This window comes from Phyllobates terribilis, unplaced genomic scaffold (assembly GCF_046119375.1).
Source record: "Phyllobates terribilis strain yellow unplaced genomic scaffold, ASM4611937v1 Scaffold_4__5_contigs__length_816908805, whole genome shotgun sequence".
NCBI classification, from domain to species: domain Eukaryota; kingdom Metazoa; phylum Chordata; class Amphibia; order Anura; family Dendrobatidae; genus Phyllobates; species Phyllobates terribilis.
This window is the reverse complement of record NW_027362764.1, coordinates 463,702,003-463,718,030: the sequence shown is the minus strand read 5'-3', so window position 1 is coordinate 463,718,030 and position 16,028 is coordinate 463,702,003. Positions and strand designations below refer to the sequence as shown.

At 41.6% G+C, this 16,028-nt stretch overlaps 1 protein-coding gene across 1 annotated transcript in view; it reads left to right on the top strand.

The window, feature by feature from the left end:
* The window catches only part of PIGN (phosphatidylinositol glycan anchor biosynthesis class N), a 363,689-nt gene that overhangs the window by 43,458 nt on the left and 304,203 nt on the right, over positions 1-16,028 (top strand). Inside the window, exon 8 of the mRNA XM_073678652.1 lies at positions 5,032-5,139. Coding sequence (XP_073534753.1) covers positions 5,032-5,139 — 108 coding nt within the window. The remainder of the gene's footprint in view (positions 1-5,031; positions 5,140-16,028) is intronic.

Genomic DNA, 16,028 nt, shown 5'->3' with positions numbered 1-16,028 from the left:
TTTAGTGCCGCTGGTGGAATTATAACTGATAAGTGCATCAGCCTGTCAACTGAAGATGCTGACAGGCTGACTCTTATAAAAATGAACAAGGGCTGGATTGGGCCAGACTTCTCAACACCACCAAATGATAGCAGCGTAACATAAACTAAAATCCAGTGTCTTTTCTTGGGAGGTGTATTCCCATGCACCTTTTCACACCCACACATGGGTATACGCTTCCTGATTTTGTCTATCTGCTCTTGTCCTCCTCCATCTCCTCATCCTCCACCACCATATCACCAGGGTGACTGTGGTCCGTGATGCAACACCCACATAATTTTTTAAAGGGTGTTTATGGTGCCCGTGAAAAATTTTTTTTATACTGTATGATCATGTATACCCCCCCAGGGGTAAATGTTTGTCAGCCCATACACTTAGTGCATGGGCATTACAAGTATAGGAGGCCCGCTCCTTTCTAATGGGAACATTTTTTTATGAGGCCCTCCTCCACGTCTCTTCCAAGGGGCATTGAAGTGCTTCCAAATTTTTGGCAGCCCTTGCATTCACTGCATAGGCCAACTCTATGGGAGACTCTCTCCTTTCTAATGGGAATTTGTTGTTACTGTGGCCCTGCTCTGTGTGTCTTTCAATTCTTAGTGGGGTTTTTCCTAAAATTGGTCAGCCGTTGGACTCACTGCATACCCTATAACTGTATAGCAGACCCTCTCCTTTCTAATGGGAACATGTCGTACCTTGTTACTGTGGCCCTGCTCCGTGTGTCTTTAAATTCTTATTGTTTTTTTTTCCTAAAATTGGTCAGCCGTTGGACTCACTGCATACCCTATAACTGTATAGCAAACCCTCTCCTTTCTAATGGGAACATGTCGTACCTTGTTACTGTGGCCCTGCTCTGTGTGTCTTTAAATTCTTAGTGGGGTTTTTCTTAAAATTGGTCAGCCGTTGGACTCACTACATACCCTATAACTGTATAGCAGACCCTGTCCTTTCTAATGGGAACATGTCGTACCTTGTTACTGTGGCCCTGCTCTGTGTCTTTTAAATTCTTAGTGGAGTTTTTCCCAAATTTTGGCAGCTCTCGCAGTCACAGCATGGGCATTACCACTATAGGAGACCCGCTCTTTTATAATGGGAACATTTTTTTTACTGAGACCTTCCTCTGTCTCTTCAAAGGTGTATTGGGTTGCGTCCAAATTTTTGGCAGCCCTTGCAGTCACTGGATATGCAATAACAGTATAGGAGACCCACTTGTTAATAATGGGAACAACAAAGCATAGCCGGCTGATGGCTCTCTAAGAATAGCTAGGGCCGACTGCTGGCCTTTTAAGAATAGTAAGGGCCGTCTGATGTCCCTGTAAAAATAGGCTTTATGACTTTCAGAGTCCCTCCATCATAAATAAAAAAGGATGTGTCTGATGACCACATTGCCAGATAAGGTTGTAAAATGTTAAAATGACATTTCCTGGTGAATGCATTTGTCTTAAAAAATAACTTAAAAAAACAAAACAATAGGATCTTTCTTTAGTATAAAAAACAGTGTCACCAATTTAACCTCAATGTAATCACATTGTTCAGCTCATGCACCTCCTCCTCCATCTCCGAAATGATCACATCAGTCACAAGCTGACATCACTGCAGCACTGCCTTGGCCAAGCGGTAACAGGCTGTGCTGAAGATAACATGCTTAATTGACAAACTGCCCAGTGCTGCAGAGTTGTTGAAAGCTGTAACACAACAGCCTGATCTGTGGCTCTCACCGCTGAACATACAGCCAGGCATGGTCGTGTGTGACAATGGGCGGAACCTGGTGACGGAGAAATGACAGCCGGGGTAGATACGGTTTCCCTCTATGCCAGTCCTTTCACCGAGCTAAAGAATATGGCTGTGGTGAAATGCAACTCCCACTGAGAAGCTGTTTCAGATTGAAAACCATTGTGCCCACCAGAGGATTTGATTCTGAGGGCTAACCTTTCTCACCCGCTCAAGAGCCCCATAGCAGCTGCAAAGTTAGCGCTATCATGAACTCTCCTGAGGTAGATTCCAAGGCACACCAGAGGATTCTCTGGTGGGGCCGTCCAAACCTGCTGAGAAGCAGTCCTGGCTAAGAAAACTGTGTGGGAAGGTTCCCGGACACTCTATGGCTGCATTTTTACTGAGGAGAAAAACACACAAACATGGGGAGAACATACAAAGTCCTTGCAGATGTTGTCCTTGCTGGGATTTGAACCCAGGATCCCAGCGCTGCAAGGCTTCAGTGCTAACCACTGATCCAATGTGCTGCCGTTCACCCTCTAATATCTAACAGGCTGGAGAAACTTAAACCTACTGCCACTCTATCTTCAGCTCCATTGTGAGAAAATGTATTTGGGCAGCCACTCAGTCTACCAAATAAAATTCCTGAGAAGGAAATTGGGGATGACTTCGCTACTAGTACTGGGGGCAGTGCTAATAATACCATGGCGTCGTACCATAGTTTGCTGGAGATATTCCAGTCTGGTAGGAGTCAAGCAAATTCCCACAGAAAAGTACCAGCAGTAATGTTCAGGCCACATTTCAAGTGCAAGCAGCTTTAGAGGACTTCCTGGGAGAAATGACATGCAGGGTAGATACTGTTTCCCTCGATGCCAGTCCTTTCACCGAGCTAAATACAACTGTCAGCAAAAAAACTTGTGGACTGGCTCCGTACCGTCCCTGGCCACATTCACCTGTCCACGTGTTTGTGGTTAGGCGGTCCTTCCCAGTAAGTGCACTGGGGAGGGCACTGGTAATGTTGTGGGACCCGTGCTTGTGGAAGGCGGAGGCGATACCGGGAAATATAGTGGCGGCTGGGGACCGAGTATGGACACCCGGCCGCCGCCGGCATGAGGTTGTGAAAAGCTTCCGCCTCCATGAGCTTAAAAGGCCATATTTCAAGTGCAAAGAGCTGCCCAGAAATCTGTCTGTTTAGTGTTGCGGCCTGTGGGTGGGTGGTTGGCTGCATACTTGCACTTGCATTCCAAGTAACAGAAAACTAAGCAGATGGGGGGCCTCTATCATCATCATTGCCTCACCTCGGCACTATGAACTCTCCTGAAGGAGAAGCCAGGGCCTGCCGGAGGAGTCTCTGGTTCTCTGGTGAGCCCGTCCAACCCTGCCGAAAAGCAGCCCTGGCTAAGAAAAGTGTGGGGGAAGGTTTCCGGACACTCTATGGCTGCTTTTTTAATGTGGATCAGCCATGCTTATGCATGTTATTTCCCAAAACGCATTACTGATCAGGCCATTGTCCAATTCTGTATTCAAGAAATTAAATGCGCAAAGAAATGTGTGTGTGTGTGTGTGTGTGTGTGTGTGTGTGTCAAAGCACCACCGACAAGTGCGAGTTGATGTTGGACGGGCTGCCATTGCTTCTGCAACAAGCTCAATTATAGGACTTCCTGGGAGAAATGACACGCAGGGCTCATACGGTTTCCTTCTATGCCAGTCCTTTCACCTAGCTAAATACAACTCTTAGCAAAAAAAGTTGTGGACTGGCTCCGTACCGTCCCTGGCCACATTCACCTGTCCACGTGTTTGTTGTTAGGCGGTCCTTCCCAGTAAGTGCACTGGGGAGGGCACGGGTAATGTTGTGGGACCCGTGCTTGTGGAAGGCGGAGGCGATATCTGGAAATATAGTGGCTGCTGGGGACCGAGTATGGACACTCGGCCGCCGGCGGCATGAGGTTGTGAAAAGATTCCGCCTCCTCGAGCCTGTCAAAAATTTGGCAGTATAGTATTGCAGCCTGTGGGTGGGTGGCTGCCTGCATACTTGAGCTTGCATTCCAAGGAATGGGGTAGGGACAACTGAACGCTGCATTGGGACAAGGACATGGACGGTGCAAGTCTGCAACGACAGGTGCATGGCGGGAGGCATCTTCGCATGCGCCAAGGATCACTTATGATGGGCACACTTTTAGGCAGTGACCTGGAAGTCAGAGATGCTTCCAGAGGTCTTCCCCATGCTGTTCTCATGTCTTTTCAGCACTGTATGCATGTGTCTGATGATGTGTCACACACCACATGGCCAGATAAGGTTGTAAAATGTTAAAATGACATTTCCTGGTGAATGCATTTGTCTTGGTTGAAAGCAATTCAAAATGCAAAATTGCATCAAAAACGCTACGTGTGAACATAGCCCAAGTTGTGGAGGAGTATTTTTGTTTTTGGTTATTTATTTTGCCTTATATACAAGTCATTACCCTGGAAAGGATGTTCCTTAACATATTTCCCAGGAAAATGCATTTTGGTTTCGTTTTTGTATGTTTTATTGTGAGTCTGTAAAAGTGGTGTAATACTCTGACCACGTTGCTGACAGCAGTGACCTGGGAGTCAGACATGCTTCCAGGGGTCTTCCCCATGCTGTTCCCATGTCATTTGAGCACTGTTCCCATCGATTTGGGCAATTTTTAGGCCCTCTGCAGACCGCCAGGGGGAGCCGCCTGAAAAATGCTTGAGTTTCCCATAGACTTACATAGGGCTCGTTGCTCGGGTCGAGCACCCGAGTATTCCAATTTGCTCGACCCGAGCAACGAGTACCCAAGCATTTTAGTGCTCGCTCATCACTATATATGAGGGATTGTTTTTTTGTGTGGCAGGCTGACTGTTTCATTGATTCATTTTTTTGGGTAGAAAACAACATTTTGATCGCTTTTTATTGTAAATTTTTTTAGAGCAAAAAATACTGCAGAGTCAGCTTTCCTGTATTCCCAATGCAATTTGCAAATTAATTCCTATGTAAAATAACATTCTCCTATTGCTCTATTTAAATGCCCTTGTCTGTGATTGACTGTGAAATTTAAATGGTTAAGACAGCAGCGATCAGAGAGAGAGCTCCAGTTGCTGCAGTTACAGCAAGATGTCGGCTGTACATCACAGCCAGCACCTTCTGGGTATGGTGTATGGGCCCAGCCTTTGAGCCTGCTCTGTACATTATCACCCGACATATGACGTACCAGGTTAAACTGTTATAGGTAAACTACCAATGATTGGCAGCTTTTAGATGTCTCTACATTTTCCTAGGGTCCCATGGTGCTGGTCATCCTTCTGAAACCTTGACACCACTAGTTGCTTGGGGAGCTGGAGTACAACATGCAAGAGAAAATCTTCTGCCAGACACCGTTTCAGCAGGTATGAGCTCTCTAGTAAAAGGAAAGATGTGAAGAGCTTTCAATATAATAAATGACACATTTATAGTTATTTTAGCTTGAGCTTTCATATCGAAAAACCTTCATGCCCTTTTGTATATTTTAAACTTCACAATGAAATTACAATACCAATGAGGAAAGGTTGTGGAATTATAGAAATCACTGGATCGGTAGCATGTTAAAAGATATGCATCTATATATTCAAAACATCTTGATTTATTCACTTTGGAGTATGAGCGCCACAACGATGAACAGCACTTGCACGCCTGGCATGCTATCAATGAGGTTATTAAAAGTTGTCTGAAGAATGTTCTGCCACACTGATTGCACTTGCATATGCAAATCATCAAGATCCACCACTGGCAGCTCCCTTTGCCCATGTGGTTTTGTCAATATCAAAGAATGGCGCAATGAGTTAATCTTTTGTCTTGGATGCAGTGACAGCCAGAGATTGGTCTGTAGACCCAAGTGGGTAATGCCATGCAAAGGCCTTCATGAGGGAGTATGAAACACATGTTACTCATGCTACTGTGAGCAGCCTGCTTGGTCAAAACGTGATCTCCTATCTTGCAACATCTCCAGACTTGTCTCACGTCTAGCACATCTGGAACTTCATTGGTTGCCAAATGAAAAGGGAGCTGCCAACAGTGGACCTTGCTGATTAGTGTGCTCAAGTGCATTCAGTATTACAGAACATTCCTTAGACAACCATTAATAACCTCATTGATAGCATGCTAAGGTGTGTAAGTGCGTGTATTTCTGTGTTATGTGGTGCTTATACTCAATACTGAGTAAATTGAGAAGTTTTAAGGATTTTCTGTCCAATTTTTCGTTTGTATATCTGTAACATGCCTATTGATCCTGTGATTTTCATAATTTTACAGCTTTTCTTTCCTGATGTTGAGGACCTTTTCATGTTGATCTGGAAACAGGATGTAAAAGTTGCTGCAGAGCGAAATAGTAATGTATTTGACACCTAACGAGTTAACTTTTGTTAAGTCCAGGTGTGGGTGTTAGATACTTTTTACTGGAGGCATGTACTTCTCCCTGTATGAGATGCTATCTGATAACACCCACTTGGACTTATCAAAAGTTAACTCATCAGGTGCCAAATTCTTTGATTGCTAATATCTCTGTAGCAGAGAGGCAAAATTAAAAACAAAATGTACAATTGGTGGAAAAAGGTTGAACTTGATAGACCTATGTAACCATGTTTTACTCTGCAGCACTATGTCAAGTTCAGCATGAAATTTTTTTTAAAAGGTCCTCTTAAAGGAGTATATGATCTGGTTTCTATCAGGTCTCCTTGACATTGGCTGTATGTAAGGGGTTTTTCATTAATGATTTTTTTTTTACATTCACTGTATTTTTTAGATTTTTATAGTACACAAAGAAAAAAAGGAAATGATAGTAAAATAATTGTCCAGTGCCTATGAATAATGATGTAAGATTCATGTTGCAAATCTTCTTTAATCCAAGAAAAAATATGTATAAAATTTTAGACATGTTACATAACCAGAAGAAAACCAGAGAGACAGGACTTCGAATCAGGATCCACAAGAATATATAAAATTGTAAACTTTTATTAATTCGTAATTATAGAAAGGGAAAAGGAAAATCACAGCTACAGGGAACTAATAAAAATTAAAATGACAGAAAACACAGGGACACGAGCAAGGAACATTATAGTTCATAATCCACATTAGGTAATAGCACCCAGACTGCCAGCAAGTAGTCCAAAATTGATCCAAAGATCATACATAAAGTGCAAATGCTTGATGAACAAATAGAAACTACGAAATAGCTGTATTCAAAATTCAAGTCATTATACTAAATAAATATATAAACAGTAGTCAGTACAGCCAAGCATATTAAATGATGGACCCCATAAGATGCATAAACAGGATTAGTCCAAATGGGCTAAAAAGAAAAACAGCCTGGGAGGTCACAATGAATATCGCATGGTTACTTACATCGGGAGCAGATGCAGTTCCTTGCTGGCGTTCACCCCAGTACAAACCATTATATTTTATTTTTCTTTCCTTGGGCATGACATGCTAAAGGCAGATTGCGAGTAAACCCAATGCATTTTGCGCGACTCTTCCTCTGAGATCTAACATTCCAAATCCCTTGTCCAGGAATGTGCAAATTCCTATGACTTCCTGAAGAATACTTTATACAGATGATGAGAATTTAAAAGGACTTCCCTCTTATGTCAGTATCCAGATCTCACACTTTGCACTGACGAGGGACAGTACCCCGAAACACAGTGTCTGCAAATTGAGATTCTGGTTTTGGCTTTTATCCTAAGTCATGTGTCAAGGCTTGTTAGAGAGTCGATATTGACTTTTAGGATTGCTACTTCCTGTAGATGGCACTAGATTTCTAGTCCTCTTCCTCTCTGAAGAGACAATTTGTATACTGCAGTTTTGGAAAGAATTGCCAAACCGACCCCCCAGAACATTGTTTAAGCATGTCCTTATGGTACATTTATATTATGTGTTCCCACCCATGAGTCTGGTTGAAGCCATTTGCTTGGCTTAGTATACTTGTGTGTGGATACAATTTCATACTGAGGTGTGCAGACACTTTTGGGTACTGCACATGGCGTAGCCTGTACTGCACCTCAGTACTAAGACGTATTACATCCTCTTGCAAATCCATACATTTTCGCTTGCTGCTACAATTGTTCATATGTAAAGTTTATTAATTATTAATGATTGTTCATAGTTTGGCTCCCTAATGCCAAATAACTGAGCGAGCGTGCCACACTGTCATAGCAGCACGCTATGGCAGTAACATTGACTATTGCTTTGTCTATAACTATATACTGAATTATTATTGAAACCTTATATTGCTCCTAATGGAAGAAGAAACCAGCTCTAAAGGACTTTGTAGTCAGAGAGAAATTATATGGCTACTGTACAGATAACAGTTACAATAAAATCTGACTTGTATACTGAGTGGATTTAAAAAAAAATGCCAAAACACGGTCTATAGAAAACAAGGTCTGCTTTAGCAAAATAGGATTTCTTTGCTTCTTATATATTATGAATACTGAATACACAATTTATTTTGGCTCAGGAGCTGAATATTAAAAGGAACCTGTCATGTACATGCAGTATGATATGTGGGCAGCATAATATAGAGGAGAAGCTGAGCAAAATAGGTTTGTTTCAGTATAACTTGCATTTCATTCATTAAATTCCTTGGTGTTTGTAATCAAAGGAGTCCAAAGGGAGGTCCTACTAGTGATTGACAGCTATGTCTACATTCCCAGCCACACAAGGAAGTCTGGCAATCACTGGGTAGGACCACCCACTAGACTCATATACATACAGACAACAGGGTTTTCAATTAATAAAATTAAAGTTTTACTGAAATATTCCCACGAAGATATCAATCAGATCAGTTCCTCCTGCTTTATAACATCCTGCCTGCAGACAGATCAGATGCCATTTTCAAAAAGACAGGTTCCCCATAGAGCAGCATTCTCCTTTGTAGGATACTCTGCTTTTCTAGCAGCCTTACGGATAATTTATATTTTGAAACAGGACAAGAGGCCAGTGAATCTTAATGCATGTTCAGACTGCAAACCAGAATGAAATGTCCTAGGTAACTGCCAGGGTCATTTGTTATGTCACATTGTCTCTGCAATATAATATATAAAGTGAAAGTTTCAAGAGTTGAGAACAAGGAATTGTTCCCATAAGTCTACACTGTGTGCAGAATTATTAGGCAAGTTGTATTTTAGAGGATTATTTTTATTATTGATCAACAACTATGTTCTCAATCAACCCAAAAGACTCATAAATATCCAAGCTTAATATTTTTGGAAGTTGGAGTGTTTTTTTTTAGATTTGGCTATCTTAGGAGGATATCTGTTTGTGCAGGTAACTATTACTGTGCAGAATTATTAGGCAACTTAATAAAAACCAAATATAATCCCATCTCACTTGTTTATTTTCACCAGGTAAACCAATATCAGTGCACAAAATTTAGACATAAACATTTCTGACATGCAAAAACAAATACCAAAAAAATTAGTGATCAATATAGCCACCTTTCTTTATGATGACACTCAACAGCCTTCCATCCATAGATTCTGTCAGTTGCTTGATCTGTTTTCAATCAACATTGCGTGCAGAAGCCACCACAGCCTCCCAGACACTGTTCCGAGAGGTGTACTGTTTTCCCTCCCTGTAGATCTCACATTTTATGATGGACCACAGGTTCTCTATGGGGCTCAGATCAGGTGAACAAGGGGGCCATGTCATTATTTTTTCTTCTTTTAGACCTCTACTGGCCAGCCACACTGTGGAGTAGTTGGATGCATGTGATGGAGCATTGTCCTGCATGAAAATCATGTTTTTCTTGAACGATACCGACTTCTTCCTGTACCACTGCTTGAAGAAGTTGTCTTCCAGAAACTGGCAGTAGGTCTGAGAGTTGAGCTTCACTCTATCCTCAACCCGAAAAGGTCCCACAAGTTCATCTTTGATGATACCAGCCCATACCAGTACCCCACCTCCACCTTGCTGGCGTCTGAGTCGGAGTGGAGCTCTCTTACCTTTACTGATCCAGCCTCTGGCCCATCAAGAGTCACTCTCATTTCATCAGTCCGTAAAACCTTTGAAAAATCAGTCTTAATATATTTCTTGGCCCATTCTTGACGTTTTATCTTATGTATCTTGTTCAAAGGTGGTCGTTTTTCAGCCTTCCTTACATTGGCCATATCCCTGAGTATCGCACACCTTGTTTCTTTTTGATACTCCAGTAACATTGCAGCTCTGAAATATGGCAAAACTGGTGGCAAATGGCATCTTGGCAGCTTCACGCTTGATTTTCCTCAATTCATGGGCAGTTATTTTGCGCCTTTTTTGGCCAACACGCTTCTTGCGACCCTGTTGGCTATTTGCCATGAAACGCTTGATTGTTCGGTGATCACGCTTCAAAAGTTTGGAAATTTCAAGACTGATGCATCCCTCTGCAAGACATCTCACAATTTTGGACTTTTCAGAGCCCTTCAAATCTCTCTTCTGACCCATTTTGCCAAAGGAAAGGAAGTTGCCTAATTATTAAGCACACCTAATATAGGGTGTTGATGTCATTAGTCAACACCCCTCCTCATTACAGAGATGCACATCCCCAGATTTACTTAATTGGTAGTTGGCTGTCAAGCATGTGGAGAGCTACAGAAAGCCCTGGAATTAGCAGGTACAATTGTTTCAAAGAAAACAAAGAATGCACGCTCACCACACAAAACTCCATTGCAGAACTAAAAGCATGTTCAAGAGTGTTTAGGCCATGTGCCCACGTAGCGTTTTTGTAGCGTTTTTACGACCGCGAAAACGCTTGTAAAACCATCTGCCATGTAAAGCAATGTGAATTCAGATGTGCTGTGCACATGATGCACTAATTAGCGCGCCGAATTCGCATTGCGTTCCAAAACGCAGCATGACCATTTCTACCGCGATTACGCTGCAAATTCGCAGCCATTGAGGTGAAAAAAAGAAATAAAAAAGTTAAAAATAAAAAAAACCTGTTTGCGCTCCTCTCGCAATAGTTCAGCAGTTGATGCGCGCTGTTACCATACGTCCCGCTTTTCCCCGCCGGCTCATCAGTACAGACCCAGCCGGACGTATGTTAACAGCGCGCATCAACTGCTGAACTATTGCGCTCGGTCTGGCTGGCTGATGGCTGTGATTCTGCAAAGCCTGCCTTATCAACACACCTTTCTACGGAAGTAGCTCATACGTCTCAGAGTAAGTGCTGCCACTTTTCTCTCTGTTTCTTTTTCATAGAGCCATTGTTGATTGTAGCTAGGATCTATGTGTGTATCCTCACTGAGGGGGCAGTTAGAAGTAGGATATCCATTTGGGTTGCACTTTAATTTTCTCTTTTGGTATTTATCTACATCCATCTAGTCAGAGCCACCAGCTCTGAAAGTACGTAGCGCGGTAGTATTTGTGGTTTTATTATTATTACATTGTTCAGGCAGATACACACAGAGCCTGCTTACCACCAGCAGCTTTTATATCCTGTGTGAAGCGCCAGTGTGTTTTTTATTTTTTCATGTCAATATCACCTTTAGAAATATACTTACTTAGAAAATTGGTGACATGTTCAATACTTACTTCACCCACTGTATATGTGTGTGTGTATGTATATATATATATATATATATATATATATATATATATATATATATATATATATATATATCTATATATCTACATCTATCTATCTATCATATATATACACACACAGTACAGACCATAAGTTTGGACACACCTTCTCATTTAAAGATTTTTCTGTATTTTCATGACTATGAAAATTGTACATTCACACTGAAGGCATCAAAACTATGAATTAACACATGTGGAATTATATACTTAACAAAAAAGTGTGAAACAACTGAAAATATGTCTTATATTCTAGGTTCTTCAAACTAGCCACCTTTTGCTTTGATGACTGCTTTGCACACTCTTGGCATTCTCTTGATGAGCTTCAAGAGCTAGTCACCGGAAATGGTTTTCACTTCACAGGTGTGCCCTGTCAGGTTTAATAAGTGGAATTTCTTGCCTTATAAATGGGGTTGGGCCATCAGTTGTGTTGTGCAGAAGTTTGGTGGATACACAGCTGATAGTCCTACTGAATAGACTGTTAGCTGCTTTTTTCTTGGCATAATACAAATTCTAAGTAAAGAAAAACGAGTGGCCATCATTACTTTAAGAAATGAAGGTCAGTCAGTGCGAAAAAATGGAAAAAACTTTGAAAGTGTCCCCAAGTGCAGTTGCAAAAACCATCAAGCGCTAAAAAGAAACTGTCTCACATAAGGACCTCCCCAGGGAAGGAAGACCAAGAGTCACCTCTGCTTCTGAGGATAAGTTTATCCGAGTCACCAGCCTCAGAAATCACAGGTTAACAGCAGCTCAGATTAGAGACCAGGTCAATGCCACACAGAGTTCTAGTAGCAGACACATCTCTACAACAACCGTTAAGAGGTGACTTTGTGCATCAGGCCTTCACGGTAAAATAGCTGCTAGGAAACCACTGCTAAGGACAGGCAACAAGCAGAAGAGACTTGTTTGGGCTAAAGAACACAAGGAATGGACATTAGACCAGTGGAAATCTGTGCTTTGGTCTGATAAGTCCAAGTTTGAGATCTTTGGTTCCAACCACCGTGTCTTTGTGCGACGCAGAAAAGGTTAACGGATGGACTCTACATGCCTGGTTCCCACCGTGAAGCATGGAGGAGGAGGTGTGATGGTGTGGGGGTGCTTTGCTGGTGACACTGTTGTGGATTTATTCAAAATTGAAGGCATACTGAACCAGCATGGCTACCACGGCATCTTGCAGCGGCATGCTATTCCATCCGGTTTGCGTTTAGTTGGACCATCATTTATTTTTCAACAGGACAATGACCCCAAACACACCTCCAGGCTGTGTAAGGGCTATTTGACCAAGAAGGAGAGTGATGGGGTGCTACGCCAGATGAACTGGCCTCCACAGTCACCAGACCTGAAACCAATCGAGATGGTTTGGGGTGAGCTGGACCGCAGAGTGAAGGCAAAAGGGCCAACAAGTGCTAAGCATCTCTGGGAACTCCTTCAAGATTGTTGGAAGACCATTTCCGGTAACTACCCTTTGAAGCTCATCAAGAGAATGCCAAGAGTGTGCAAAGCAGTCATCAAAGCAAAAGGTGGCTACTTTGAAGAATCTAAAATATAAGACATATTTTCAGTTGTTTCACACTTTTTTGTTAAGTATATAATTCCACATGTGTTAATTCATAGTTTTGATGCTTTCAGTGTGAATGTACAATTTTCATAGTCATGAAAATACAGAAAAATCTTAAAATGAGAAGGTGTGTCCAAACTTTTGGTCTGTACTGTACATATACATACTCACACATATACACACACACATACATATGTACAGTTGTGCTCAAAAGTTTACATACCCCGGCAGAATTTTTCCTTTCTTGGCCTTGTTACAGAGAATATGAATGATAACAAAAAAGCTCATGGTTATTGGTTGGATGAAGCCATTTATTGTCAAACTACTGTGTTTTCTCTTTTTAAATCTTAATGACAACCAAAAACATCCAAATGACCATGATCAAAAGTTCACATACCCCAGTTCTTAATACCGTGTATTGCCCCCTCTAACATCAATGACAGCTTGAAGTCTTTTGTGGTAGTTGTGGATGAGGTTCTTTATTTTCTCAGATGGTAAAGCTACCCATTCTTCTTCATCAAAAAGCCTCCAGTTCCTGTAAATTCCTGTGCTTTCTAGCATGAACTGTGCCCTTGAGAGCTCCCCAGAGTGGCTCAATGATTTTGAGGTCAGGAGACTGAGATGGCCACTCCAGAACCTTCACTTTGTTCTGCTGTAGCCAATGACAGGTCGACTTGGCCTTGTGTTTTGGATTGTTGTCATACTGGAATGTCCAAGTACATCCCATGCGCAGCTTCCGGGCTGATGAGTGCAAATTTGCCTCCAGTATTTGCTGATAACGAGCTGTATTCATCTTTCCTTCAACTTTTACCAAGTTTCCTGTGCCTTTTGTAGCTCACACATCCCCAAAACATCAGCTATCCACCTCCTTGCTTTACTATAGCAATGGTGTTTCTTTCATCATAGGCCCTGTTGATCTCTCTCCAAATGTAACATTTATGGTTGTGGCCAAAAAGTAAAATTTTGGTCTCATCACTCCAAGTGAACTCCTTGTTCCAGAAGTTTTGAGGCTTGTCTCTGTTCTGTTTGGCGTATTGTAGGTGAGATACTTTGTGGCATTTGCGCAGTAATGGCTTTCTTCTGGCGACTCCACCATGCAGCCCATTTTTCTTCAAGTGCCTCTTTATTGTGCATCTTGAAACAGCCACACCGCTAGTATTCAGAGAGTCCTGAATTTCAGCTGATGTTATTTTTGGGTTTTTCTTTGCATCCCGAACAATTTTCCTGGCAGTTGTGGCCGAAATTTTTGTTGGTCTACCTGACCATCGTAGTTTGACAATAAATGGCTTCACCCAACCAATAACCATGAGTGGAGATAAAGCTTTTTTGTTATCATTCATATTCTCTGAAACAAGGCCAAGAAAGGAAAAATTCTGCCGGGGTATGTAAACTTTTGAGCAAAACTGTATGTATTTAGTCATGGTTGAAAGTGTTGACACCCTTGAAATTGTTCCAGAAAATTATTGCAATTACACATGTTTTATTATACACGTTTATTTATTTTGTGTTTTTTGGAACAACACAAAAAATGAGAAAAAGAGGCAAATTCGACATAATTTAACACAAAACCCCAAGTGTCTTTTAGTGTGTGACAGCAGCCAAACATAAAAAAAATATATATTTGGTATCGCTGTAATTGTACCAACCTGAAGAATAACTCTATCTAATCACTTATACCGCACGAAGAAAATTGTAGAAAATAAATAAAACCAATTCTTGGTCTACTATAGATTTCTTCATCCTGTCTTCCAAATATCGCAGTAAGGCTCGGCTCACATTTATGCTGAGCTCTGCGATGAGCACTTACACCGGGGTTTCAGTGTAAATCTATGAAATACGTGATTCAGACCAATCCTCAGGCAGAAGATTCCCTATAATGAGGCTGATGGAGACTTTATGGATGCTGTCTGGCCTATGATTTGACAGTGTCTGCCCTTTTAGGGGGCACAAAAGCGCCATTGGCCAGAGTTTTGTGTACGTTTGAATAAAAGGACACCACTGAACAAAGGCCAGACGTAGTCCAGAGCAACTCTACTGCCACATAATAATGAAGGGACTCGTCAGGGTTTTCATCTGAATCAAGTCATTTGGAGATTAAGGCGAATTGGTACACTAGTTTCTATTATACATTTTCTCTGATTGTTCCTCACCTGATTTTGGCTCCCACTCCTGAGATAAAATACTAACCGAATACTGATAGTGGGGCCGTGGCCTTAGATGGAAACCCCGATTTCAATGCTCAGCATGGAGCGCAGCATAAATGTGATCCAAAATATTATGTAAAATGTTCCCAATAAAAGCTTTAATTTAATCCAGAAAAAAGCCTCCTCGATCCCCAAAAGAAATCAAGCAAATTCTGGACTCCCAAATCCTGATGCCCCCTCCTCTCTGAGCCCCAAAAGTGTGCCTAAACACAGCATTCACGTTTGTCATTTCTGTAGCGATGAGAGTTCCCAAAAGCACAAGCTGGGCATAATGTACTGGGCATTACAACATACTGGGCACTACAACGTACAGACACTACAATGGCGGATTTGATATTTTCACACAGCAACATCCATTGCTGCTTGTTTCTGGAAAATACCCATAGAGTCAAAATTGTCAATATGCCTGCTGGTAATTTCCAAAATAGTGTTACTTGATGGAGAAAACCTATAAGTGGACTCTGTGTAAAGGCACTCCTGACAAACATAAGTTCCTACATCAAACATGGAGCATCACAGCCAGAATCAAAAACAAAATCAGTTTATTAAATATCATATAGTACATAACATGCATTTCAAGAAGGTTAAAAAGGAGACAAAAAGCAGAAATGGATGTCAAACTGGATACCCCAAAGTACATAGAACATGTATAGCATCTGCCCCAATCAGTCAAATCATATGTTAAATATAGAAGTTCAAATACATCAATATCCCAAGGATATATGCATCGGCTCACAGAAAAAAGCACAGGTGTAATATCCCTATCATACAGTGGGTACGGAAAGTATTCAGACCTCTTTAAATTTTTCACTCTTTGTTTCATTGCAGCCATTTGGTAAATTCTAAAAAGTTCATTTTTTTCCTCATTAAAGTACACTCTGCACCCCATCTTCACTGAAAAAAACAGAAATGTAGAAATTTTTGC